At 38.5% G+C, this 26,299-nt stretch overlaps 2 protein-coding genes across 2 annotated transcripts; both read right to left on the minus strand.

The window, feature by feature from the left end:
• Positions 1-8,185: 8,185 nt before the first annotated feature.
• Positions 8,186-10,889, minus strand: LOC131257554 (short-chain dehydrogenase reductase 3b-like). Its single transcript, XM_058258347.1, has 2 exons — positions 10,765-10,889; positions 8,186-9,070 (listed from the first exon to the last, which is right to left on the minus strand). Exons 1-2 carry the CDS (start codon positions 10,791-10,793, stop codon positions 8,263-8,265), a joined length of 837 nt encoding a protein of 278 aa, XP_058114330.1. The 5' UTR covers positions 10,794-10,889; the 3' UTR covers positions 8,186-8,262.
• Positions 10,890-14,132: 3,243 nt separating this feature from the next.
• LOC131217089 (peroxidase 18-like) lies at positions 14,133-23,632 on the minus strand. Its single transcript, XM_058211835.1, has 4 exons — positions 23,273-23,632; positions 19,579-19,758; positions 18,462-18,627; positions 14,133-15,043 (listed from the first exon to the last, which is right to left on the minus strand). Exons 1-4 carry the CDS (start codon positions 23,615-23,617, stop codon positions 14,628-14,630), a joined length of 1,107 nt encoding a protein of 368 aa, XP_058067818.1. The 5' UTR covers positions 23,618-23,632; the 3' UTR covers positions 14,133-14,627.
• Positions 23,633-26,299: the final 2,667 nt, after the last annotated feature.

Here is a 26,299-nt window from a genome sequence, read left to right on the forward strand (position 1 = left end):
GACAAGTTACTATTTAGGGGTCAGATCTTAATTAATAAACCAAACTGACTCAATTACTCTTTTAGCCTAAGAACCAACGGTTTAGGGTGATAAAGATCGAATCGCCATTTCGACTAGTTGCGAATAGGTCACACGTTGAACTTAACTAATCCAAATCCTAATCATCACGCATAAGAAATTTCGTAAACCTTTTCATTCCAGAAATGCCATGATTATCTGAGCAAGCTCTAAATCGCTTGTTAGTGGGCCACTAAACCCGAGACTATGGAAAGACTTTCGTCTTAGTGGGCTTGACGTTCATTACGGGACATCGAGCCGACCATCGCATCTCAAATCACTCAAATTGGATTCGCAAGGCCAGTGCATGAGATGAGTAAATTCCCTTAGAAACTGTCAGGAACATAAGTGATTTTTCTTTATCCAGTCTTTGCCAAAGTTGTAGCTTTTGGACCGTTAGATCATTATTAAAATTAAGAAAATAACTTAAGTTAATACCTTGGACATATCCGTTTAGCCGCGGCCCCGATCGACCATCGGTGACCGTCAAATTGACTTCTAATCATAAGTATCGATCGATGCATTTAAATGATAGACCGATCATATCCATACGTAAATCATCGCTAGGGCCAACTATCCCACTGCATATATCGACCCATAGACCTTCTAGTCGATCCCATTAATTGAAAACACTCTCCCATAGGGTTAGTATAATGAAGACCTAGCCCTTTGGACTATATGCATGGGACCAACAATCCATAGTGAGTACCAAAGATCCATAGTGAGTATCGGTGAACCATAGCAATGCTGGCTGCGTATAAGGCTTGATACACATGTACTTACATATGTTATGTGTGGTAAAATTAAATTAAATTAAATGGACTAAATAGTGTAACCCACATTAGCTAAGTTGCATTTCTAAAATTATATTTGTTAAACATTGATAACATTTAATTCATGGACTAATGTTCATTAAATTAACACCATTGGATATTTTATATTTTAACCATTCAATAAATATCGATCATTCTAATAGTAAGGTAATTGAAACATGTTTCATTTCTATTTAGGATAAATCTGAACTAAAACCATAACTTGGATAGTTTAATTTGAATTAATAGTATGTCACATATGCAATATTTGACAACTTACATATCATCCATGGAGTTGTAATAGAGTATCAAAGTTTTTCTCATACGAATAGCCTTGCATTTCTTTAATGAGTTTTTGGTCTAAATAACCCCATATTGTGACATGGTCGTGCCAGGAGCTTATCCTTTCATAACTTAAGTTTTTGTAGCCCTGGAACCACTTTTTCATTTTTGGAGGACAAAAATGCCCATTTGCCATAGCTACACCTCGTACGGAAGATTCTCGTCTCGAAAGGAAAAATGGTTTTTGTTAAAAGGGACGTGGGCCCTACCAAAAATTGAAATTCAACTCACCTCTTAACTAATTTGATCTGTTCATTTTAATTGGATAACCCTGAACCTATGGTAGGGTTTTTTTTTTTTTTTTTTTCTATTTTCTGTTTGAAGTTTTTTTTGACCCACAACTATGCTACCATCGTGTATTAATTCTAAACTATTTCTTTTATGTGATCCATTTATAATGAGTTTTGCCTTCAAATTTATACCAATGACATGAAATTAAAACCCCCTATATGTATACGAGATAAATTTGCTTCAAGATGACATAGTGGGCCCTACATGAGATGTTGTTGGGTTCAAAACGTAGAGCTCACGCCGTACAAGGCCATTTGGCTATTTCATCTTCGTTTTTTATTCACTTCTTGGGACCACATGAAGGTGAAGCTTTCTCGACAATTGGTAGTCCACAATGAATATCATCAGTCTTTATTGAATATTCGCAGTCCATAGTGAATTCCATTGTTAATATCCGTGGTCCTCAATGAATTACACTGTTAATATCAGCGGTCTATAATAATCGGTCCTTTAAAAATATATACGGTCCATTCATTATAAAAAGAATAATTATATTAATGAAACAGAAATTACAATACCCATGCATAAATTTTTTCATTTTTTGAGTCGTATATGAATTTTGGGCCTAGTTTTGGACAATCAAATGGTGTTCAAATAAGATGATTCTAAAGATATTTAAAAGTTCATCAAATTCTCTTTTTAACGAGTATAAGATCACTCAAAGCGTACATGTAATGATGGAGTTATGACCACTTTCGTCGGATTAGTGACCCACACTAAATATCTGTAGTTTACGGTGAATGATGAACTTTGAGCCCACTTTTAGGTAATCAAAATAGTATCCAAATGAGATTATTCTAAATCCATTTGGAAGTTCATCAAATTATCTTTTGAACGGGCATAAAATTACTTAAATTGAAAATGCAACAAGGGAGTTATGACCGTTTTTGTGGGATTAGTGACCCACATTAAATATATGCAGTCGACAATGAATGATGAACTTTGGGCCCACTTACGGATAATTAAATGGTATTCAAATAACATGATTATAAAGTCATTTAAAATTCATCTAATTACCTTTCCAACGAGTACAAGATCACTTAAATCATACATGTAACAAGAGAGTTATTGTCATTTTCGTTAGATTGATGACTATAATGAATATCTACGATTCACAGTAAATGATGAACTTTGAGCCCACTTTTGGATAATCAATTGGTGTCAAAATGAGATGATTTAAATATTATTTGAAAGTTCATCAGATTATCTTTCCAATAAGCACAGGATAACCCAAATGTAACAAGGGAATTATAACTGTTTTCATGGAATTGCGCGATCTATAGTGAATATTTGCGATCCACAGTGAAAATATCAATGGTCTACTCTTAATATCAATGATCCACAGTGAATATCAGCGGTCTACTTTTAAATTAATGATTCACAATGAATACCAACGATCTACACTGAATATCGGCGATCCACAGTAAAAATATCGATGATACACAGTGAATTTGGGTGATCCACAATAAATATCGATGATCCACCACACAACATTCATCCATTACAACACACTTCCACCTCAATACTTTTCCATTGAAAAAATTCATCCATTACAACGATCATCCATTAAAACATTCAATAATTCCAACGTTTACACATCATCCATTACAACATTCTTACATTATAAAATAAATGCATTACAACATTTTTCTATTACAAAATTTATCCATTACAACATCTCTTCATTATAAAAATTCATCCATTACAATATTCTTCCACATCCTCTTCCTTTTTACAAAGTCCCACCATTTATATCAAATAAAAAACTCAAAAAATAATTATAAAGGAAACCAAGAAAATAAGAATAAATGAAGAAAGAATGGAAGTAAAAAGCACCATCATCTCCTCCATGAAAAAAAAAAAAAAAAACCCAAGGAAGAAGGAAATGGCCAAATAGGGCCTTGTACTTTTGAACCCATTCACATTTTTTGTGGGGCCCAGTGGGTTGTTGTGAAGTAAATCCAACCCATCCACATGTAAGGGATTTCAATTTCATGTCATCCTTTCAAGTTTGAAGGCAAACTCATTACAAATGGACTATATCAAAGGAAACTGTTCAAAATTAATAAACAATGTTAATATAGTTATGAGCCATAGAAAACTTTAAATAAAAAATAGAAGAAACCCTACTTATGAGTTCATGACTGTATGATTTAGATAAAGCCAAATCCTTGTTTTCAATAGGCTCATCCATTAAAAATAAAAAATTAGAAACTCCCCTACCTTGGCAAGGGCGGGCCATATAAGGGCAACTCTAGTATAGTATATTTTTGTAAGTTTAATGGCTAGAAAACTTGGGTTTTGAATGAATACTGTTGCCACCAACAGAGTCACAGTAGGCAGCCTATTTAGGCCAAAACACGCGACAGACTTTCTTAGGAAGTTCCTGCAAGGATAATGGTGGGATCCACCAAGATGTTTGCGAGAAATCCATTCTGTCCATCCATTTTACGAGATCATTTTAGGTTGTCCGACCAAAATTTAGGTGGATATAAAACTCTAAGTGAGCCACACTAGAGGAAACAGTAGGCATTCAGTGAGAACCATTGAAGCATTCTTACGACCATAAAAGTTTTGTTTCAGGGTATCTTTTGGCATTTTAACTTCATCCCATTGGAAATGACCTTATAAACGGTTTGGATAGCATATAAACATCAAGGTAGAGCCCAGGAAGGTTTCAACGGTGGGAATTTCTTTCCCCAAATTTCCCTCTAGTGTGTCCCACTTGAGTTTTGTATCCACCTGAGTTTTGGTCGAACCTCCTAAAATGATCTCGCAGAACGGATGTACGGAATGGATTTATAAAACCCATCTTAGTGGGCCCCACCGAGCATCCTAAACTTCCTCTAGAAGGCTTTCGCAGGAAATCTGCGTCCGGCCGAAAAAACCCTTTATTTAATAGCAAGAATGTACCAAGCCTACATGGAATCCATGCCATACCCAGCGTGTTAAACACCTAAATTCAGTGGGTCCTACCATATTTTATATTTTGTATGTAAATCCCATCCATCCATCAGGTAAGAAAGTTTATTTGACACGTTCGTAAAATAATATCAGCCACATAAAAAGCTCCCATGTCTCATAAAAATGGGAACTTTGAAAAATTGCTTCTAAAACTTTTAAGTTCAGACGTTATGGCTCGATTTAAATTTCAATCAGGATGATTTTTGTATATTAAATTCATCCTGGTAAGTTAAATCTGATTAGCGGCTTTGATGAAAGAAACACACCATGGTGGCTCTACACTCAAACCTACGATTGGCATCCCATCTACATTGCTTCCTGTAGTGTGGCCCATCCGAAGGTTGGATCTGGCTGATTTATTTTACTAATTTCTAGGATTGAGAATGAAGCCTGATGGACGGAGTGGATTTATATATAAAATATGGTGGACTCCAGAAATCTGGAGTGTTTTACGCACTGCGTATAACAGGTGTTTGAGGAGATTCGGGTCTGATCGAATTAGACCCGGGCTCGCAGTCCGAGTTATGATCACCAGAATCTCCGAAAAAGAGGTGAACGCCGCAACCATTGACGAAAAGGTCAGACAGCCCATTGACGGTTGGTATGCGACCACGTGGTGGGCCCCACATCCACGCAAGATGTCGTCCGTTCTCTTCTTTTGTCTTCGCTTCTAATTCTTTTTAAGGTTTGCTAGAATGCATCCCGACGTGTTGAAACTAGATACGTTGGGACTTTAAGATTTGAATTTGGATTATCTTCTTATGATCTGAATTGTTTATATTAACAGTCCCACTTTATGCTGGATGGATAAGAAATAGATGCTCTTGAATTAGATTATGTCAATACTTCAATAAAACAGATCTTTTGCTTGAGTATGGACGGTCGTGATAACTTTTGTCCAATCATGCTATTTAAAGATTACTTTTATTATATTTTTTTGGGCATCCCCATCCAATAGAACCCTATCAGGCAAACGGTTTTTTTCATTAAAATAAGCCCAAATCCAACGGATATAATCCCGACGCATCATATTACAATTTGTCTGAGATGTATGGTAGCAAATCTGGTCCTTTTATCACATGCTTTGCGGCGAAAAAGATACTCTACTACATGAAAGAAGATCCTTCGACGGTCCATCGAGAAATAGCAAAGTTCGGATTCCTTTTTTTTTTTTTTTTTGTTGCACATTTAAAGATGGTATGGCTTGGTACATGGGGCTCATATTTTATGGGTGATCTCGACCGTTGATCGAATGTAACCTTTTTCATACGGAGATCTCCAATTATCTCGCTGATTAGAATATCGTAGAAAAGTTTTAACCTTTGGCCATTCTCTGCAGGCAGTTCCTGTATAGTTCTATTAACAGTTTATTTCTAGGGTGGTGATTAAGAGCCCATGAAATTCATACATGGAGATTTTTGAAATGTATTCTTCATCCACGGTGGTCTTGTCGAATTAACGGTCTGGATCATGGAAAGATGGGCTCTACATGTCTGGAATTATGTGACGTTAGAAGCTGTACATTTTCTGAGGCACAGGACCTTATAATTATACACCTAAATCGATCCAGGCCACCCAAATTGTGGTTCCTTTATTGATTGAATGTAGCCCAAAAGTCATACTGATTGAGCAATCCTCACCATCCAATTTGTGGCCATCAAATGGATGTTGAAAAGAAAATGATTAAGAAATTCAATTGAAATTGTGGTTAACAAGGTAACCTAATGAACACCATGGGTACTTGGCCTGCCTCAATTTCGACCGTACAAATGGCATGTGTTCGGTTCCAGCCGGGGGGCCATTGTGGATGGTGGACATTGCCAAAACTGTACTAATCAGGTGATCCAGAGCACATATATGATCGTCCAACTAGTGCATGTTGAATGTGAACGGTCCACATGGTTAGGATCATCTGGTCCATTATTAAAGTGAACATTGAAAGAAATGCATGCAGCCTCTCACTTAGCTTTTAAAAATAAGTGTTTTACCGCAAAATTCCTGAGAAGGGTATATTTTACCCACGGCCTGAAATTATAAAAATGCCCTTATTTAATTCGTTTTCTTAAAAAATTGATGAAATTCAAGACTTGTAAGCCCACATGGTATGTGATGTATGATGTGGAACGGATACAATCCTGGCATGGTTGAACTATAAGAAGACCAAACAGAAGTAGAAGTAGTTCGTCGTATCGTATCCCGATCCAGTCGTACTTAATACACGACTTATCAATTAATCTTTACAGGTTATTTGGGATCCATCAACTTGCAAAATGGGTTGCATTTGTCTTTTTCATTAGAAAACACATGCTTCTAATTTAAAAACAAAATTTTAGAAATAAAAGTACTATTTTTAGTAATTTCTTATTTATAGTATTTTTTATTTTTATTTTTATTTTATTTTTTTAGGATAAGTGTTTTTTTATATCTTTTTTAATAAATTACTTGTAATCATATTAAGAATCATCTAACAACATTTATCTAAACTTTCTAATTTTGATAAATTATGATTTAGATAAGTTTTACTATTTTGAATAATTTCAACTATGATTAGAATTTTACTATTGTGGGTAATTTTGAATTAATATTTTATTTTATTTATTAGTGGTGTAATTATTTAATAAAATATTTGAGTTTTCCCTTATTATTTCATGTGGAGTATTTAAAAATTACATTGTGAATTCAAAGTTTTGCTTACTTGAGAAAGACGGTGATCTTCCTCTTCACTTTTTCACACTCTTACCAACATCATTATGTGTCTAACACCCAATCTCTTAAACTAACGCACTGCACCATGGTGATAACATGAAGAAAATATCAGCTTAATCAGATCATCTAATAAGCTACACTTGCATTGAGATATTTTGAATGATGTATATTATTTTTATGTATTGGCCCACCTTATGATTAGACTAGCTAAATTTTTGGTTCGTTTAATAGCATTATTGGTGTGCATTGTTACGCAGCACGCCAACAACGCAGTGAAGCGAGATCCAATCTCCGGTCTCACTTACAAATAATAAACAAAAAGAAGTATAATATAAAAGAATCAAAGCATTCCAAACAAACCACAAGACAAGATATACGTAGAAAAATCCCAACAAGGATAAAAAAACCATGGGTGCAAACTTTCACAATGAAGAAAAACAAGATTACAAGCAATATACTAACCTCTTCCCATTTAATGTATAGAAAAAACCCTTTGCATACACCTTAGAATACTTCTCATAACCCTACAATAACCCTAGGGACCCCTATTTATAGTTTAGGCAACTTCCTTTTCGCACCCTTGCGAAACTGCCTCAAATTTACGCAGTTTGCATCAAATCCACAAACAAATCTGTGTAATCTCGACTGGTCAAGGGGACCCTCGACTGGTCAACCATGGGCTTCGACTGGTCAAGTCGAGTGGCCCTGTCCAAATGTGGCTCCACATCTCAACATGCATATATTAGACGGATTGGATGTGATACATACCACATGGGCCCCACAACTTTCGATTTTCCACTTTGATATGGAAAAAATAGCAATATCACTTGCTACAGGCACTACTTTGGTAAAATCCAATTCCTTCAGAAAATCTTCCCTAAAATTCCCTCTAAACATCAAATCATGCATATTTATTAAACAAACAAGCCTATTCTTAAAAAAGAAGAAGCAAAGAAGACTATTAATGCATATTAATGCATGATTGTCAATTAAAAGCATCTTAACAAACTTCTTTTGGTGGTTCTATCTAATTATTCCAAAAAAGGATGATGTTTCGTAATAAAAAAAGACAATTACACTAAGAACATAGTTATTTGTAGATCCTTAGTGCATGATTAACAACAGTAAATCCACCGTCGATAACAAGATTATGCCCGCTAATGAAAGCCGACGCATCCGATCCAAGGAACAACGCCGCATCAGCTATATCTCTCGCTTTCAGTGTCACTCCATGTAGATTAGACACAGAGTCGCAAATCCGTTCCACATCCGTAGTAATACAACCACTACCTTCGGCAACAAGCTTACTAAACGCACTGCACAACATAGGCGTCGCCACCCCAAATGGCGAAATGCAATTAACCCGAATCCCATACTTCCCGAGCTCAGCAGCCGTCGATCGCACCAACCCCACGACCGCATGCTTCGATATTGTGTAATCATGCACTGCCACCCCCCCTAGAATCGAAGTCACGCTCGCGGTGCATATTATACTTCCGCCCGTGTTCTGGTCCACCATTACGCGGGCCGCATGCTTGATTGCTGCTGCCATGCCTCGCACGTTGACGGCGTAGATCTTGTCGAAGTAAGGCATGTTCATATCGAGTATGCTTCGGCAATCACGTGAGCCACCGATGCCAGCGTTGCTGAACATGATGTCCAGACGTCCGTACGTGGCCAGGGTATGATCGACGGTTGCTTTTACCTGTTCTTCATCAGTGACGTCGCAGTGCATGTACGTGGCATGGTTGAGGCCGATAGATGTTGTGAGTTTGTGGCCGAGTTCATCTTGGACGTCCGCGATCACAACTAGGGCCCCATGTTCTGCGAAGAGTCGTGCTGTTGCTTCGCCGATTCCACTCGCTCCGCCGGTGATTATGGCTACTTTGCCTTCTAACCTGAAGAGTTTAAATGATTTTTCATGGCTATATATCTACTCCTGACCCGAGTGACCCCTTTAGTACCTACGTTTGGGCCCCACCGTGATGTATGTGTTTTATCCTTACCGTCCATCCATTTTTGCAGCTCATTTTAGGGCATGAGTCCAAAAATGAGGCAGATCCAAATCTCAGATGGACTGAACCACGGCAGACAATGATGATTGAATGTCCACCATTAAAAACTTCTGGGGGGCCACAATAGTTTTAGATCAAGCTGATATTTGTGTTTTCCCTTCATCCAGGTATGTGTGACGTAATCAACAGGTTAGATGGTAGATAAACATTAAGGTGGGCCTTATGACAATTTTAATGATGGGCGTTCAATTGACACTGTTTCCTATGGTGTGGTCCACTGATATTTCGATCTTCCTCAGGTTTGGACTCATGCTATAAAATGATCTGGAAAAATGGATAGACGGATTGGATAGAACACATACATCATGGTACGGCCCACAACACCGACCAATAGTGAGATTTCAATACAGGAGGATGACTACCGGATCCGAGTCTACTCATCCGTTGGTTGGAATGGAAATGAAAAGACGTGGATGGTTGTGCGGTTGATGGAGCCAGTTACCACATAACTGGCAGACCTTACTGTAGATGGTCCACGGTAGGAGAGCCTGTCTGATGGGAAAATCGCGTGGCCTTCACACAGACGAGGAAATAATGAAAATTTGGCTGATGGCCTGCATTCAAATTGAAGATGTCGATTGATCGGATTGCTAGAAATCATTCGACAGGTGTGACTTTCTGTAACCTGGGCCACCATCTGTAGGGTCCACTAGATGAACTATTTGGATTCACCAACAGCACACAGCTATCCCACTCGTATAGCCATGTGTCTGAACAAATCGGTCAGAAATGAGCCGTATACGAATCGAACCGCGTCAAGCCTGGCACAGCTTGGTCGGCTCGGCTAGAAGCTAACCTTAGCTCAAACTTGGCTCGGCTCAGTCTTCAAGCCTGATTGGCCAGCTCAGCTTGGCTCAGTCAGAATTCGAGCTTGTGCAAAATTTTCTCAAACACACGGAGTACATCTTCAATTTTTACATAATGCAAAACAATAATAAAAGTTTACTGGTATTTCATCAAATACTCGGTAGGCAATATTAAAATCATGATTTGAGGGCAATTTTACCCATGAAAAGTTTTTTGTTTTTTAGTAATTTATTTCGTATACATTCCTTCCTCACCACTAACCGATCCCACGGAAAATATATGCACCCGAAACAATACTTCATTAAGTCATTTCATTAAACACTTGGCGAGCATCATCGATATCAAAATAACCAGAGTCATCGCGCTCATTCGATCCGAGTCAAGCTGAGCTCGGACAAGATCGAAGTCAAATCGAAATTTTTTCTAACTCCAAAAACCAGCTTGACACGGTCCGAATCCAATTTCGAGCCCAGATAAGTCAAGCAAGCTGACCGAGCTAATTCGACTCGTGTACAGCTGAAACACCCATAGCATAATTTCACTGTGGGTGATTCTTATCACCATAAGAAGTTGGCCTCACTTGATCTCACCACCACTTAAAGAATCAAAGCTAGGGTGGCATGCTGAGACTTCTCAACGGGATGATACGTTTCATCCACAAGGAAGTTTAGCTAAGGGTGTTTACCATTACAAGAAAGTGGAAAAATCACCTGTTCTCGGTGAGGGTGGAGGTTGCCATCGTACTCCTTAGTCTAATGGATTTAGGTGGTGGTGGAGTTTTCTTTATAGATGGGAGGGATTCGTTTCCTCATCGCTGATTTCGAGGTGAATCCGACAATTCATCTCGGTTTCAACGCTTCGGAATCGGTCCGCCTGCAGCGGGTGCGGATTGGATACTGAAAGGTCAGTGGCCAAATCGCTACTGAAGTGACGTCACCAAGCTCTGTGGACCCCATCACGATGCATGTGTTGTATCTATACCGTCCAACCATTTTTAGAGATCGTTTTATGGCATTGAAAACAGAATGAAATAATCCAAAATTCAAGTGGACCCACCACAGAAAACCGTGGGAGCCATCACACCCACCGTTGAAACATTTATAGGGCCCACAGTGATGTATTTTTGAGATCCATCCTTTTCATAAGTTAACATATAGATAGATGAAGTGAAAAAAAAATATCAGCTTCATCAGAAACTATAGTGGCCCTTAAGAAGTTTTGAACGGTGGATGTCACTGTTCCCACTATTTTCTATGGTGGGTCCACTTGAATTTATATCTATATCATTCTTTTTGTAATGACATAAAACGATCTCTAAAAATGGTTGGACGGTATGGATACAACACACGTATCATGGCGGGGTCCACAGAGATAGGTGACGTCACTTCAGTAGCGATTTGGCTACTGACCTTGTCAGTCTCCAATCCGCGCCCGCCTGCAGCACCCGCCACCAGGGACATCTCTGGTGGCAAGGCTCTGTGGGGCCCACTGTGATGACTGTCTTTTATCCACGCCGTCCATCCGTTTTATATAGATTATTTTAATGGATGAATAAAAATGAGGCATAACCAAAGTCAAAGTGGATCACAACAAAGGAAATAGTGAGAAATGAATGCATACCGTGGAAAACTTCTTGGAGGCCACTGAAGTTTCCGATCAAGCTGATATTTGTGTTTTCCCTTCTTCCAGATATATGTGACCTTATGAATAGGTTGGATGGAAAATAAACATCACGGTGGGCCCTACTAAGGTTTCAGCGGCGAGTGTCATTATCCCCACTGTTTCCTATGGTGTGGTCCATTTGAGCATTGGATCTTCCTCATTTTTGTCATTTTCCCCTAAAATGATTTGAAAATACAGATGAACGGATTGGATAAAACATATAAATAACGAGTGGGTCGCACAGAGTCATGCCACCAGGCAATCCCCTTCCGTTTCTGGGGGTCGTAGCTAAGGCCAAGAAAAGATATTCGGTGATGCTGATGCGGGTATGCCCGGCCTATGATTTTATTTTGAACCCTTCGGCTTCATGCGGTGACTGGCCGGCCAGAATTGGGCCGGGGTCCTAACTTTAGAAGCCCTCTAAGATGGGTTGGGGTCTTTTCTCAGTAAGGAAAATGTTAACCTGAAGCCCACCTTGTGGAGATCTAGACCATGCATTAGCACTTACCATCATTGATGGGCGTCGGCCAAAAAAAAATCGTCATCAAACAATCTTAACGGTATGATCAATGGACTTCCTTTTATTGCACCATAGAGAGAGAGAGAGAGAGAGAGAGAGAGAGAGAGAGAGGCCATTTGATGGATGCATATTAACAATTAGTTTAGGACAGCTAATTAGGCAGCTAAAATCATCTAATAGAGTTTTTTTTTTAATTGACTCCATATGCTTTGTTTAGTTAGCCTAATTTTAAATCTTTTGTATTTTAAAGTATTCCTCCATAAATCTAACTTTGTGCTTAAGATCTCTCTCATTTTGTCTATAGAAATTATGTCATCACATCACGGGATCTCTTCCCGCAAGTACTTCGTTAACTCATCCATAATCAATGTGAAAAAGTATAGTTTCAATACTGACCTTTGGTGTAAGCTTACTTGTCTCTCTAATAGTGTTCCTGACATTTGTTACCGCTCCCTCGTATGCATTATTAATTATGTCAAAATATTCTCTTAACACTTCTTTCTTTCCCAACTCTAATCAAATTAATTATCTAGGAATTCTATCACATGATTTCATTAAGTCAATAAGATGATGCAAAGATCCTTCCTTCTCTTCCCATATTTTTCTATCAATTTTCTCAATAGGAAAATAACTTTAATGGTAGACCTCTCGTGCATGAAACCAAATGAACTGGTTGAAACTTTCATCTTATGTGTTAGCCTTCTACTCAATCACTTTTCTAAAGTTTAATAGAATGGCTCATAAGTTTAATCCCATGATGATTAGCGCAGCTTTGTACGTCTCCTTTGTTCTTACTCACTCTAAACCAACCAAAGATCCAAACTTATTCCATTAGTTTAGTAGATTGTCTCATAGCCAAAACTAGTTAGAGATGAGACAATCATGCATGTAGTTGGGTGTAAGCTCATTGTGGTGTATGTATGACATCCAACTCATATGGTAAGTTATATGATGGATGCCCCGAGATCCAATCCACCCATCAAGTAGGCCTCAAGTAAATTTGGAGTATTTTGGACAGTTGTCCAGTGGCTAAGTGTAACTACTCGATTATTAAGGACAGATTGTGGATTTCCAAGTTTAGTAGATTTGTTTTTTAAATCTACACTCTTGATGTTCTGTCGTTATATCCCTTCCTTCTCTAAGGTTCCAACTAATATTTTGTAAGTGAGAGTGCATTTACGGTAAATATGTATTTAAAAGATTGTAAAGAAGGCATTCAAAGGTTGACTCCTGGCCAATATTGGGGAACCAGTCACTGGGATTCGACCCTTCTAAAGGTGTTTCTTTCACATCAAATGATTTATCCTTGTTCATGTGGAGGATGCCATTTTTGAAGGGACAAAGTCATGGATTTTTATTTATTTATTATTATTTTTTTCAAAAGGTTAGCTCGTTGGCACACACCCACGTCAGTACACACACTCCATGTTAGCCAACCCCACTAGGGATCGATACCAAGACCTTAAGCGTTGAAATGAGATATCTCCACTCAGTCTGCCAGTTGAGCTATGGATCCGGGTGTGGACAAAGTCACGGATGCTTTGCTACAAAAACCCCCTGATTGGATGAGTAGTGATCAATTTATGGGGCCTCTCATTTTTATTTTGGGGTGACCCTTTTCAAAGATGGGTTTAATAGGTATACAATGGTGGGCACTTGACGTGGGGGAGGACGTGATGAGGTCGATCACCGTCTTCCTTGATCGGTAACTATCTTAAATTCACAAGGCTCTTTTAAATCCACAAAAGCTTTCTCGAATCCGTGAAAAGAAAGAAGAAAATTTCTAAGGAATTAATTTATTGAATGAATGATTACAAAATTGAGTTTTCCATACCTTAAATAACCCTAAATAAACCCTAAAATTGTAAATAAGAGTCCTAATCAAATAAAAAAGTATTTCTAAAAAATGTGTAATTTTCGTCATCTATCGACTTGTCGTCGACTGGTCAAGTCGACAAGTCGAAACAACTCATAACTGTTCAAAAATTTAAACTGAAAATTCTATGATTTTTTGACTTGTCGACCTGTCGAATATTATTTTGACCTGTCTAAACTGGCAAAAATCACCCAACAAGCAATCCGGAATAGTAACTTGACCTGTTTAAACGGGCAGAAATCAGCCAATACACAATTTGAAATTTCAGACAGAATTTCGACCTGTCAACCACAAAGGATGATTGGTCAAACTATGCTGAATTTTTGTCGATTTCTCTTTGGATTTCTTCCGATCCATGCGCATTAGGAACATGCTTGATCCCCATCCTACACCAGCCCTACATTCAACTAGTTGCACTATTTTCTCATCAGCAATAAGTTGTTTGTGAGTCATTCTCCATGAAAAAAAAACACATCGCACATGAAACAATGCTATGTACGAGACACATACAAGAATTACCCATTTGTCAAATTGCACACTCGACGTATCTCCCCTTCATTGCCAGTTTTCACACCAACGGTCGTAAGCTTGATGAAGGACGCTGCCCACCTCTCGAAGAAGATCTCCTGGCTCTCAGAGAACTCTTCAACCATCTCTTTTGTCCTTCCATCAGTAAACAACACCGAATCAGATTGAAAGAGCCCTTTACCAGCTAACAAATTCCTGTAGAACTGATTATCAAACACCTGTGGTGTTTCAGGGTCATTGCTAACGGTTATAGACGTGCTCGCATCAGCAGGGCATTGATTTGTAAGCTGGTCTGCATAAGCTTTGTCCAGTGATCTGTCGATAGGGGTCAGCTTCCCATTTGAATCCTCTTTGAATCGATCGCTAAATGCGCTACAATGCGCAGACCCAATTGTATGAGCTCCTGCACAAAGTAAGGATTTAGGCCATTCAATAAAATGGCGACCAGAATTCGGAAAATGAATAGGGTCATGGTCTAGTGTGGATTTTTCTTATAACCGTCCATTGTTTTTATGGTGTCTGGCCCACCTGATGAGTGAACTGGACCAGCGCATCTCCAAAGCAGCTTGGATCTCACATGTTAATTTTAAATCGCAAGCTACTTGATGGGGATCATTTAGACCAAATACTGATAGAAATACATATAGATGTATGGTGAAGATTGTTGAAACGTCCAAACCAAATGGACGGTTCAGATGCTACCGTTTTCATGGCATTTGAAACAGCCACACGTTGCGGCTATTTCGACATTTTCCACTTGTTGTGGCTGGTGGGTTTCCAAACGTTTGAAACTGATAGAATTAATGTAGTTAATGAGGGCATTTGTGTCTTTTCACATTGGTGGGAAAAGTCTATATAAGAAGTGCTTGTAGTCCGTTTGGAATCAACTCAGTGAGCTTGTAAGCAATTTAAAAAATATATAGCAAAAGTTTCTTTCTCTTCTCACGTGTCCAGTGAGTCTAAATTATAGGCTTTGTAAAGCCAAGAATAGTTCTGGCTAATACAGCCAACAAAGATAATAATGCATATCGACAATAATACAAGCTACATGAGATACTTGCAAAAAAAAAAAAAAAAGCTTCTTTCACTTAGCAAAGAAGATCATCCCTGCATTTGACATAGGGAGGGACGTGATGAGGTCAATCACCATTTTCCTAAGGGGATATCTACTCCGTATCAACATAGCTCTATGAACTCCTTACAGAGCTTCCTTGAATCCACGAGGGTTAAAAGCGGGAATAATTGCTAATTAATTCGAAATAACTTAATTGACGGAAAAAAAAAATAAAATGAAATTACACTCTAAATAAGGAACTCAAACATAGAATGAAATTTTAGACTTAAACTCCAACTCAAACACCCTAAAAATGTGACTTGCTATAAATAGTAAGCCTACTATTTATAGACAAACTCTATTTCTACTAGACTTCATAGTTTTCGGCTAAAAATAATAAGCATCCAATTTAGCTCAACCACATTGTTCTCCTAACTTTTTAAAGCCATTTTCATGTTGGGCATGACTTCTACAACTCAAAGGAACAAAAGTTAAACTCAAATTAAAACTTACTATTTATAGTAAAAATGAAATTAAATGAGGCTTTTAACTGTTGAATGGAATCTCCCAAATTCGGCGTGGGCAAACGCATATCAAGGTTAGTTAGCTTTGGTAGGTTCTCCTACCCCAAAATCATATATAATTTGTTAAAAAACTCATCTCAGTTTGTGAGATACAACTGTTTTAAGGCTCTGATAGTCTAGATCATTTCCGCCTCCAATCAGGCCTTCTCTGGTCCATCTTTGCCATGAAAGTGTCCACGAGCCACTCTACATTAGCACATTCATCTTTTGGATTCTATGCAGCCAAGCCATGATCATAAGAAGCATTTGTCAAACGGGTGACTGAATATGATGAATATATAATGCCTCATATTCAAATCCAAAAATTAAAGGTTAGGATCATGAATGAAGCATGGCTATAAGACCATAACTTATATATGGAACGGATCAAATCATTATATGGATGCAATTTAGTGGTGGAAACTTGCCACTAAACCCTATCAAAACCCATATATCTATCTAGGGCAAAATTCTCCATACCATTAATTTGTAGTGGTTTAAAGTTTGAATTATTAAAGGACATGTGAATGGTTTTACACTTAAGAAAAGGGTATTTTGGTCATTTGAAAATGCCTGTCTTTTTAACCATCCGTGTTGAGATTGTACCACTAACCTAATTCAACCAGACTCAGCCCAACCCAATCCAAGTTGGGTTAGGATTGAAACTTCAACGGCTTGGGTTCAGCTTGAGTTGGTTTAACTCAGATTGGATCTTGGACTGGGTCAATCCCTAGGCTGACTCTTCTTAAGATTTGAGTTGGGCTTGGGTTAACACTTAACTTGACCCATCTTTTAAATAAAAAATAAAATTGTATTGATTATTTCTTCCCAAGTTGGCCCGCTGATGTAGAGCAAAGATGGGCCAAAGAAGGCTCGATAGGAGGTAGAAATGATATATGATTTTTGGGTAAGAGGACCTACTTGGGCCAATGAATCTGCTTCGTTGGGTTGCCCACGCCAGATTTGGGAGATTCCATCAAATAGATGGTCAAAAGTCTCATTGAGTTTCGTTTTTACTATAAATAGTAAATTTTACTTCAGGTATAACTATTCGATCTTTTGAGTTGCAGAAGCAGTGCCCAAAGTCTAGCAGGAATAGAGGGCGTCTATAAGGAGTCCAAAGAGCTCCGTGGATTCGGAGTAATTATCCCCTGAGGAAGATGGTAACCGACCTGATCATGTCCCTCTCTGCGCCACCTACCTATGTTCGACTAAGATGATTGGATAAGGACCAAAATCATCTACAACACTCATTTTACACAGCATATGAAACACCCAGGCTCTTTGGGGGGACACCATGTGGGATTTGTGAAATGTACTCTGTCAATTGGGCGGTACCCCTTATTTTATTATTATTAATTATTATTATCATTAGCTTTGTTAGTACATATGGTATAGTTTTTAGCCACACCCCACTTGGAAATTGATACTGAAACCTGAGTGTTGAAAGGAGGTTATCTTCACTCAATCTACCACTTAAGCTATAGATCAGTGTGTGATATCCCTTATGTTCACAAGAAAAACTCCAGTCCATACAACCTCAAATAGGCCACACTAATGGGTGTAAATTGCACCCAGAACCCCTAAGCTTATGCGTGGTGGCCTGCCTGAGTTTTGGATTATGATGCTTTTTTGTATCTTCTCTTTAGCCATGTAATTTATACATGAAAAAAAGGCTTTGATGAAACATACCCACACCATAATGACCCAACATACAAACTTTTGTGTGTTTCATCCATGTTGTTCCCTGTGGTGTGGACCACCTGAGTTATGGTTCTGGTTGAATTTTTACCTGAAGATCTAGTACCAAAGAGTGCACCTTATCCTCCAAGTAGATTTCATATACACAACATGGTGGGTCCCAAAGAGCTTGGACACATAAAACAGGTGTTGCCCACCATTCCATTAAAAGAAGATTCCACATGACCCAAAAAATCATGATTGGATAATCACATCAGTACAACTAACTTCATTGCAAAATGGACAGTCAGTGTAAAAAACTAAAAATATCCCTACCGTCCATTTCGCAGGTCCATATCGAATGCTGTGATCACACGATCAGGATAAATATTAGGGCCACGTTCAATTCATGGTGGACTTCATCAGATCCAGTCGTCCATCATAAAGTGGAACCACTGGACCCCACATGTAAATTCCCAAAGTAATAATTCATAGAACATGATAATGATAATGACTCTTCTTACCAGAGAGAGCAACAAGATCTTCAAGAGATAACCCTTTTGAGGCGAAGAGTCGAATCATCTCATCAATGGTGAAACTCGTGTCAACCATGTTACTTCGCACGTTTGAAACCAAAGAGACCCTCCCATCTCTCCTCCCCATTGGAACTTCAACCGCAGGTCCTCCAGCCTACATAAAATAAGTAAATGCAACTACTTTCTTCATCAATAGGTCAATCCAGACCGTCCATCTCATTGGCCTGTTGAGGATGGAGTGTGATCAGAAAACCACACTGATTGGACAATCTTAACCATCTGATTTTTTTCCCTGTTGAATCTGAAGTGCTAACCTTCAACTGGATGGTTAAGTATCGTCCAAATCAATGTGGATTTCAGCCTTCCTGTTTCCCAATTTTCTTTCCCCGCTGATCTGCACTCCAATTGAACACGTTGCAAAACGGCCATGATCTGAACCTTCCATTTGGTAGGTCATAACTTGGATGAATCACTATTCAGAGGACGATTTGGATTGGAAGATCCTACCCATCTAGATGGTTATCTGTTGCAGATATCCTTTCCAACTGCACATTTATACTTCATCAATCCGATGGTTAAGATTGTCCAATCAAAACATGTTTCTTTATGCTTAAAGCTTTAAAAAGTAACCGTTATGAATACATTCGATGATGGTGTCTTGATATAACTTTGGGGACCATTTTAACTGTATGCAGAAAAGCCAATGAATTACACTGAAACGAGGGAAACTGTAATTGTGCCAAAACGTAGGGTCTCTTCGTTAAATCTCCAAAGGAAAAATTACTAGAAAACGCCCACCTCAATTTTGCATGCCTAAAAACTCCACGCAGCTTGTACATCTCTAAGTAATATCTACATGATAAAAATACTTACAAAAAACATCTTTTCGATGATGTAATTACTAATAGTGAAAATTAGCAGCGATATAGTCATGAAAAAAGCCCCGAAACAATGATGTTTTTTTGCAAATAACTTGATACACCTGGGTTTTTTAGCAAATATTCAAATGGATAAAAGGATAGCTTTTGTGCACTCAAAGTTAAAAGAGAATTTTGGAATTTGTTTGTTTTTCTAAGAAACCAAAACAAAAAGGAAAAAGGCTTACCATTTCTACAGCATCTCTAGCAACTAAAACAAGGACATCAGCACATGAAACAGTGTCTGGGCAAAACACATCAATTAGTTTTTTAATAGATCCAACGACCCCAAGTCCACCTAAGGATGTGTTGGCCGGATCGCTTCTTTCGGTCCCATCTCCATCAATCAACACCGATCCATCACAACCCTGTAAATAAGAAGATATTTTATCACTTTTTTTTTCTTTATTCGAGCTGATATTTATATATTAAATTCTTCACACCATACAAGTTAATGCGTCCATGAAAGGGTGTATGTAAAATAAGGGGATGTAAATCGTGTCTCAGAGCTTGAAAAATATAAGGGGAGGAAGTGACATTTTCATCGAAGGGGTATGATTCTTTTTTATGTGAAAATAGATTCTTGGAAAATCTTTACCATTGAAATGTTAACTCCCAATTAATGAAAAATGCCATTTTTTTAGAGAGTAATTTCCACCCAAGCATTCTCGGAGCTCCTAAATAATTACACTTTAGGTCAATTTGCCTGCTTAAATGGGTAATGATTACTTTTAATAACTGTTTGGAAGGAGAAAAAAATTGGGGAATAAATATGCCTCGAGAATTGAGATGAGATTGGATTGGATTGAACTATCACACCTAAAATTTATGCATCCCAGTTTTACTACCTCATTAGCCCAAAAATGAGCAAGATTGTAAGCTCAAGTGGGCCACACCATTAGAAAAGGGGGATAATGATCTAGACCGTTCAAAAAAAGATTTGTGTAGGGCCAACAGTGATGTGTATTTATTATCAAACAGGATTAGAAAGACATAGATAAACTAAAAACACAAATATAAGTTTGATCCAAAACTTTTGTTACTTTTGAAAAGTTTTCAACAGTAGGCATTCAATTCTCACTATAACCTCTGATGTGGCTCACAAGCGCCCTGTATTTGCCTCACTTTTTGGCTCATGGATGAGTAAATAAAATGGTACGAGGGCATGGATCAGATACATCAAGATGATCTCCACTGCTTCCACGTAACTCTTTTCTTTACTCCATTTTAATGAAGCCGCCAACATCACAAGAGTGGCTTTCATGAATATATTATGGTATTAAATAATTACCCATTTATACCACTCATCATGGTAAATGGTAAATCGAGCATTCTTTTATTTCATGTGTTTTGTGCACTGGGTTCTCTCTTATTATTATTATTATTATTATTATTATATAGAGTGAGGAATACTCACCTGCTCACCTTCTTAGGTGAGCACCCGTGATCACCTTTGTACATGTGTCATGGCCACGGAATCTAAACGGTCCACGTGATGCGGCACCCCTTGAAACTACATGGGCCCAATTTCCAGACTAAACCAAAACTCTAGTGAGCCATAGCAAAGAGAAATGCAAATCAACGGAGAAAATTTTTTCCTTTTGTCATGGCCCACTAGAGTTTTGTATCGGGCTGAAAGTTAGACTCATAAGGTTTCAAGGGGTGCCGCATCACGTGGACCGTTCAGATTCCGTGCCCATGACATGTGTCCAAAGGTGCTCATGTGTGCAAAGATTCCATGGACCGTTCAGATTCCGTGCCCATCACAGAAGTTGTGGATGAGGCTATAATATATATATATATATAATGGTTCTATGCGGTCGAGCTCATGGGAACTTCCCACGAGGTCGAGCTATGTGGGCCCCACCATGATGCGTGCCGAACATCTACCCCATCAGTCAGATGCACCATTCCATGATGGGCCACGAGCTTAAAAATCAAGTCAATCCATGACTTGGGTGGGCTACACCACATACAAAACTTGAGAGGGGTTACCCTCCCATTAAAACATTCATAATCATTTGTTGGGTCCACTGAGATGTGGTTCACAAATTCAGTCCATCCATTATGTGTTTCCCACTTGCATGCAGGGTCAAACCAAGTTTCAGACGCATAAAAATTTTAGGTAGGCCCCACCAAGTGATTTTATATGTTTTAGGCATGTCTTCACATGATTTTAGATGGTATGGCCCACCTGAGTTCCGTATACAGCTGATTTTTGGAATATCCCATAATCTAAAGGGGATCCATCAAATGCACGGTGTTGATGTTCAACGCGCATCACGGTGGGGCCCACACAACTCGACTTCACGGGAAGTTATATATATATATATATATATATATATATATATATATATATATATATATATATATATATATATATATATATATATATATATATATATATCCGGGAGAGTCTGCAACCAATTTGCAAAACAAAGGGAAGGTATTTGTAAAAATTGAAAATAAGGAACTCTCTATATTTTTTGCTTAGGTTTTTTACCATTGTAATTAGGGGTGTACATCGAGTTGAACCAAGTCGAGTTAGCCTCAGCTCGACTCAGCTCAGCCACTAGCTGACCTCAGCTCGAACTTGGCTCGGCTCAGTCCTCGAGCCTGACTAGCCAGCCCGGCTCAATTCAGTCAGCAGCTCGGGCCAGTTCGAGTATTTTATCAAACACCTTATAAGTAACATAAAAATCAAGAAAAAAAAAAAGGCATTTGTTTCATATACATACCTTCCTTGCCACCAACCACACTTCGTTGAGTCATTTCATCAAATGCTTGGTGAACAACATCAATATCAAAGTAACCGAGTCATCGAACTGGTTCGATCCGAGTTCGATCCAAGTCGAGTTGAGCTAAGGCTAGCTCGAACTCATTTTCGAGCTCAAAAAATCAGCTCGACTCGGCTCGAACTCAGCTTCAAACCAAGTCGAATCAAGCTTTTTCGAGTCTGAGTCGAGAGAGCTAACATAGCTAGCTCGGTTCTTGTACCCCTATTTGTAATGAGAAAAAGGTGTATAACAAGAGAGAAATGCAGCTCACATGTGTTGGTGTGGCACATGCATAAGGCATCCAAGCCGTTCATCAGGCAGGACCCACTCTGCAGATGCCCCAGAACAAAATTCAGGCCAATGCACTCATATGGTGGGCCATACCTACTTTGAATTAGGCTATTGATTGATGTTTTTAACAGCCCAATCCATTTAGTCACGGCATCAGCATGTTGAACCCTCCGATATCTCACACATGTATAAAGTTGGCACGCGTGATCCGCGATTCGTTGAAACCGGACAACGGGTCTTGAGGCCCGTTGGCTGGGCTCAGCGAAGGACCGTAACCCTTTACAACAACCGTTGTAGGCAACAGGTACAAAGAAGTTCTGTGGGGCCCAATGCATTGTGTGGGGTAAATCCACTCCATCCATCAGGTGCGCCCTCTCATTTCCACTTTATGCATTAATAATAATCGTGATCTAAAACCCCTATGGGCCACATCATGGGGAACAATGCAATCCCATGCTTAAAACCTCTAAGATCACACGGTGTGGCCAACCTGTGTTATGTATCACCCCCATTTTTTGAAGTGTCCCTCCATCCTTGTGAGGCTCGCTCGATGAATAGGTTCAATGGAATATACAAAACAATCAGAGGCCTCATACACAAACCAACGGTTGGCATCCCCTCCCAATTATTCCCTATGGTGTGGCCTATCTAATCAGTGGGTCAGAATGATTTTTACTCCCGGGATCTAATCTCAAGTTATTCACCTGATGGACCGAATGGATGTGACACAAAAAATAGAGTGGGCCCCACAGAGCTCTTAGACTATGCCTGCTAGGCACAAAGACGGTGCATATACCAGCTATTTCTCTCTCACCTCCACCATGCAATCGTGGAAGAGTAATCGAAGCAGCTTGCCAGGGAGAGTAGGATCGAAGGACGACTCAGACCTCACTGCATTTTTCACTAGCATTTCAAGATCTGGGCACGAATATGAGTAGAAATCCAAGGAGAGATTGGAAGTAGTAGGAATAGGTAGGACTAAGAGAAGGAAAACGAAGAGAGAAAATCTCCTCGGGTTACAAAGATGGTTTGTTGGGGCTTGTTTGGACACCATAGGAATGAGATTTGAAAGAGATGTGATGTTGAGAGATTGATGGAATGGAGTCTCTTTCTCTGCCTCCCTCACATTGTCTTGTTTATATCTCTCTCTACCTCCCATGAAAGAGAAGGGTGCAATGAACTAGCCAATGGCAAGGGTTCGGAGCTCTGTGGACCCCAACATGATGTATGTGTCTCATCCATTCCGTCCATCCATTTTTCCAGATAATTTTAAGATATGGATCAAAAACTGAGGTAAATAAAAATCTCAAGTGGGCCACACAGTGTTTATTGAACTCTCACCATTAAAAACCTCTTGGGGCTACAAAAGTTTTGGATCAAGCTGATATTTGATTTTTACCTCCATCCAGGTATGTATGACCTAATCTACAGGTTAGATGTCAAATAAACATTACAGTAGGCCCTAGAGGTTTTTAATGGTAGACATTTAATCACTACTGTTTTCCCATGGTGTGGTCCACCTGATTTCTTTTATCTGTAATAAAGTATTAAAATGATGTGTAAAAATGGATGGACGGCATGGTGGGTCCACAGAGCGCACCGACCACTAGCCACCTGGCCAGTGGCAGCATCACTAGCCAAACCGCGTCCACAATTAATGGTGCCACCAGCTCAGCACTCAAGCCAACCTATTTCTCATAAAAGCTGCATTTATTTAAGTGACAGGGTCTTGCTAGAGTACATCCTTATGTGTTTATCTTTCGATGTGGTGTCATTTTTCAATGATCCAGACTGTTTATATGATGGACCACACCTTGGATTGGTTTTAGAAAAAGAACCGTACGCTAGCCTGACAATGCGTAGTCACACGTACGGGGCAATGCCACCTATCGCAGGAGAACTTGCATGAGATCAACGCCATCCATCATGTTCACCTTGAAAACCAAAAACTGGTTGGCCCAAAACTTTGGTAGGCCACGAATAAAGATGGGACGCCCAACCTTAGTTGTGTATGGACGGTTGTTGCTTATTTATGGCATCCAATTCACTCATATGAGGAGGCCAATTGTGGAATCCACCAAAAAAGATGGAAAATAAACGTAATCCCAGAAATCAAATTCTCATTAATGGATAATTGTTTGCAATGCATATCTATATTATTAATATAATAAATAAAAAAATCAAAATTCATAATTATCAAAATTAGTAAAAATTTAACTCTAATAAAAATCATAATTTTAATAAAACTCTTTTAAAGCTTAATTTCTAAAAATAAAATTTTCAAATAAACTTTTATTAGAAAAGTCCTAACATAATTACAAGTTATTTCTAAAGAGGAATAAAATCTAAACATCTAAAAATTTAAAAAATTGAAATTATTTAAAATAATAATTTCTCTAAAAATTCATTTTTGAGCTGAAACCGTGCATTTTCTGATGAAACAGACAGATGCGACCCACTTCGTGAATTGGTTCACGTCAGACGGCCCGTTTCAGTAAAGATTGATAGGTTATGCGTCCCATATACCCAAATCAAAAGTTATGATAAATTTATGATCCACCTTTTGGCCCAACAACACTAGGATTGTACCTGTGACACATTCTACATCAAAGGTACTCTGAAAAAAAATCATGCAGTTGTTAAACTCAAGTGGACTGCATCACATGAATTTAGAGACTCTAGGTTGTTTTTACATTATTTCCTATGTTACACCCCACTTAAGATTTCCATCAATTTGATGTTCAAGATCAAGGCCTAACATAAGGTGACGCACGGATCAGATGGGGTGGATCTCATGTGCATGAAGATGTTCATCCACGTCATAAATCGTTGTACCATCTCATGTAGTTAGAGAAAATGGAAGAATTGTAAACAACTCCCCGCTATCTTAGATTATTCCAATCATCTCCCTTTCGATAAATTGTAGAAGAATTTGCACCAAATGACAAATGTAGCCTCATCTTTAGAGTTCATTTTGCCATACGTGGAGCCCACCGTTATGTATAAATGGCATCCAACTCGTCTAATAAAATTTTCCCACAATAAAATGTAGGATGCCAAGAAAGATCTGACTTGTGCAATCATTCAAGTGGAACCTATGGAGTAGGCCACCTGATGGTTGGATACCCCTGATTTTGCGGTTTTTAGTTTCCATGATCAATTGACCCTATCAAACAAGTTGGATGACATACATGCACTAAGGTAGGCCACAGCATCCTTAACTAGTTACCTATAAAAATAGGGGTAAAATGGTCATTTTTCAAACATCATAATGCTAATAAACGTGGGGAATCTACAAGGAATTTCTAAATCAGGTTTATAATTCAAATTAGAAGGGAGGTGTTAACAATTGTCAGAAACAAGAAGATAAGAGGATAGAGGATAAGTTTTTATCTATGTTTTGTTAATGACGTGATTTAGGGTTTCTTGAGTCAATTAAGCCTCCATAGAAAGACATTGAAGACCGAAGACTCAAAAACTTGAAGCACCAAGGCTAAAGAGAATGGGTAAATCCTGAAGTGTCTTGGTAAACTTAACTTTAGATCCTTTAGATTCCAAAACAACCAACCTTTGTATGATTTATTCCATAGGTAAAATATTTAACTCATTTAAACCAAGTCTTAGATCCTTAATGAATATGATAAGTTAGGCTTTTTAAAGGTGCATAATTGCTATAAAATAAAGAGCCCAAACAACAGTTTTTGAGGGATCCTCAATCCCATTGATATGTTGTCGATGGATCTCGAGCGAAGCCTCGATCGATCAAAGCTCAGGGCTTGATCGATCAAAAGTAGCCAAAAACGTCCAACGACTATCTGTCTAATTTTTGGAGTTTCTTGAT

Source organism: Magnolia sinica, chromosome 10 (assembly GCF_029962835.1).
Source record: "Magnolia sinica isolate HGM2019 chromosome 10, MsV1, whole genome shotgun sequence".
Taxonomy (NCBI): Eukaryota; Viridiplantae; Streptophyta; class Magnoliopsida; order Magnoliales; family Magnoliaceae; genus Magnolia; species Magnolia sinica.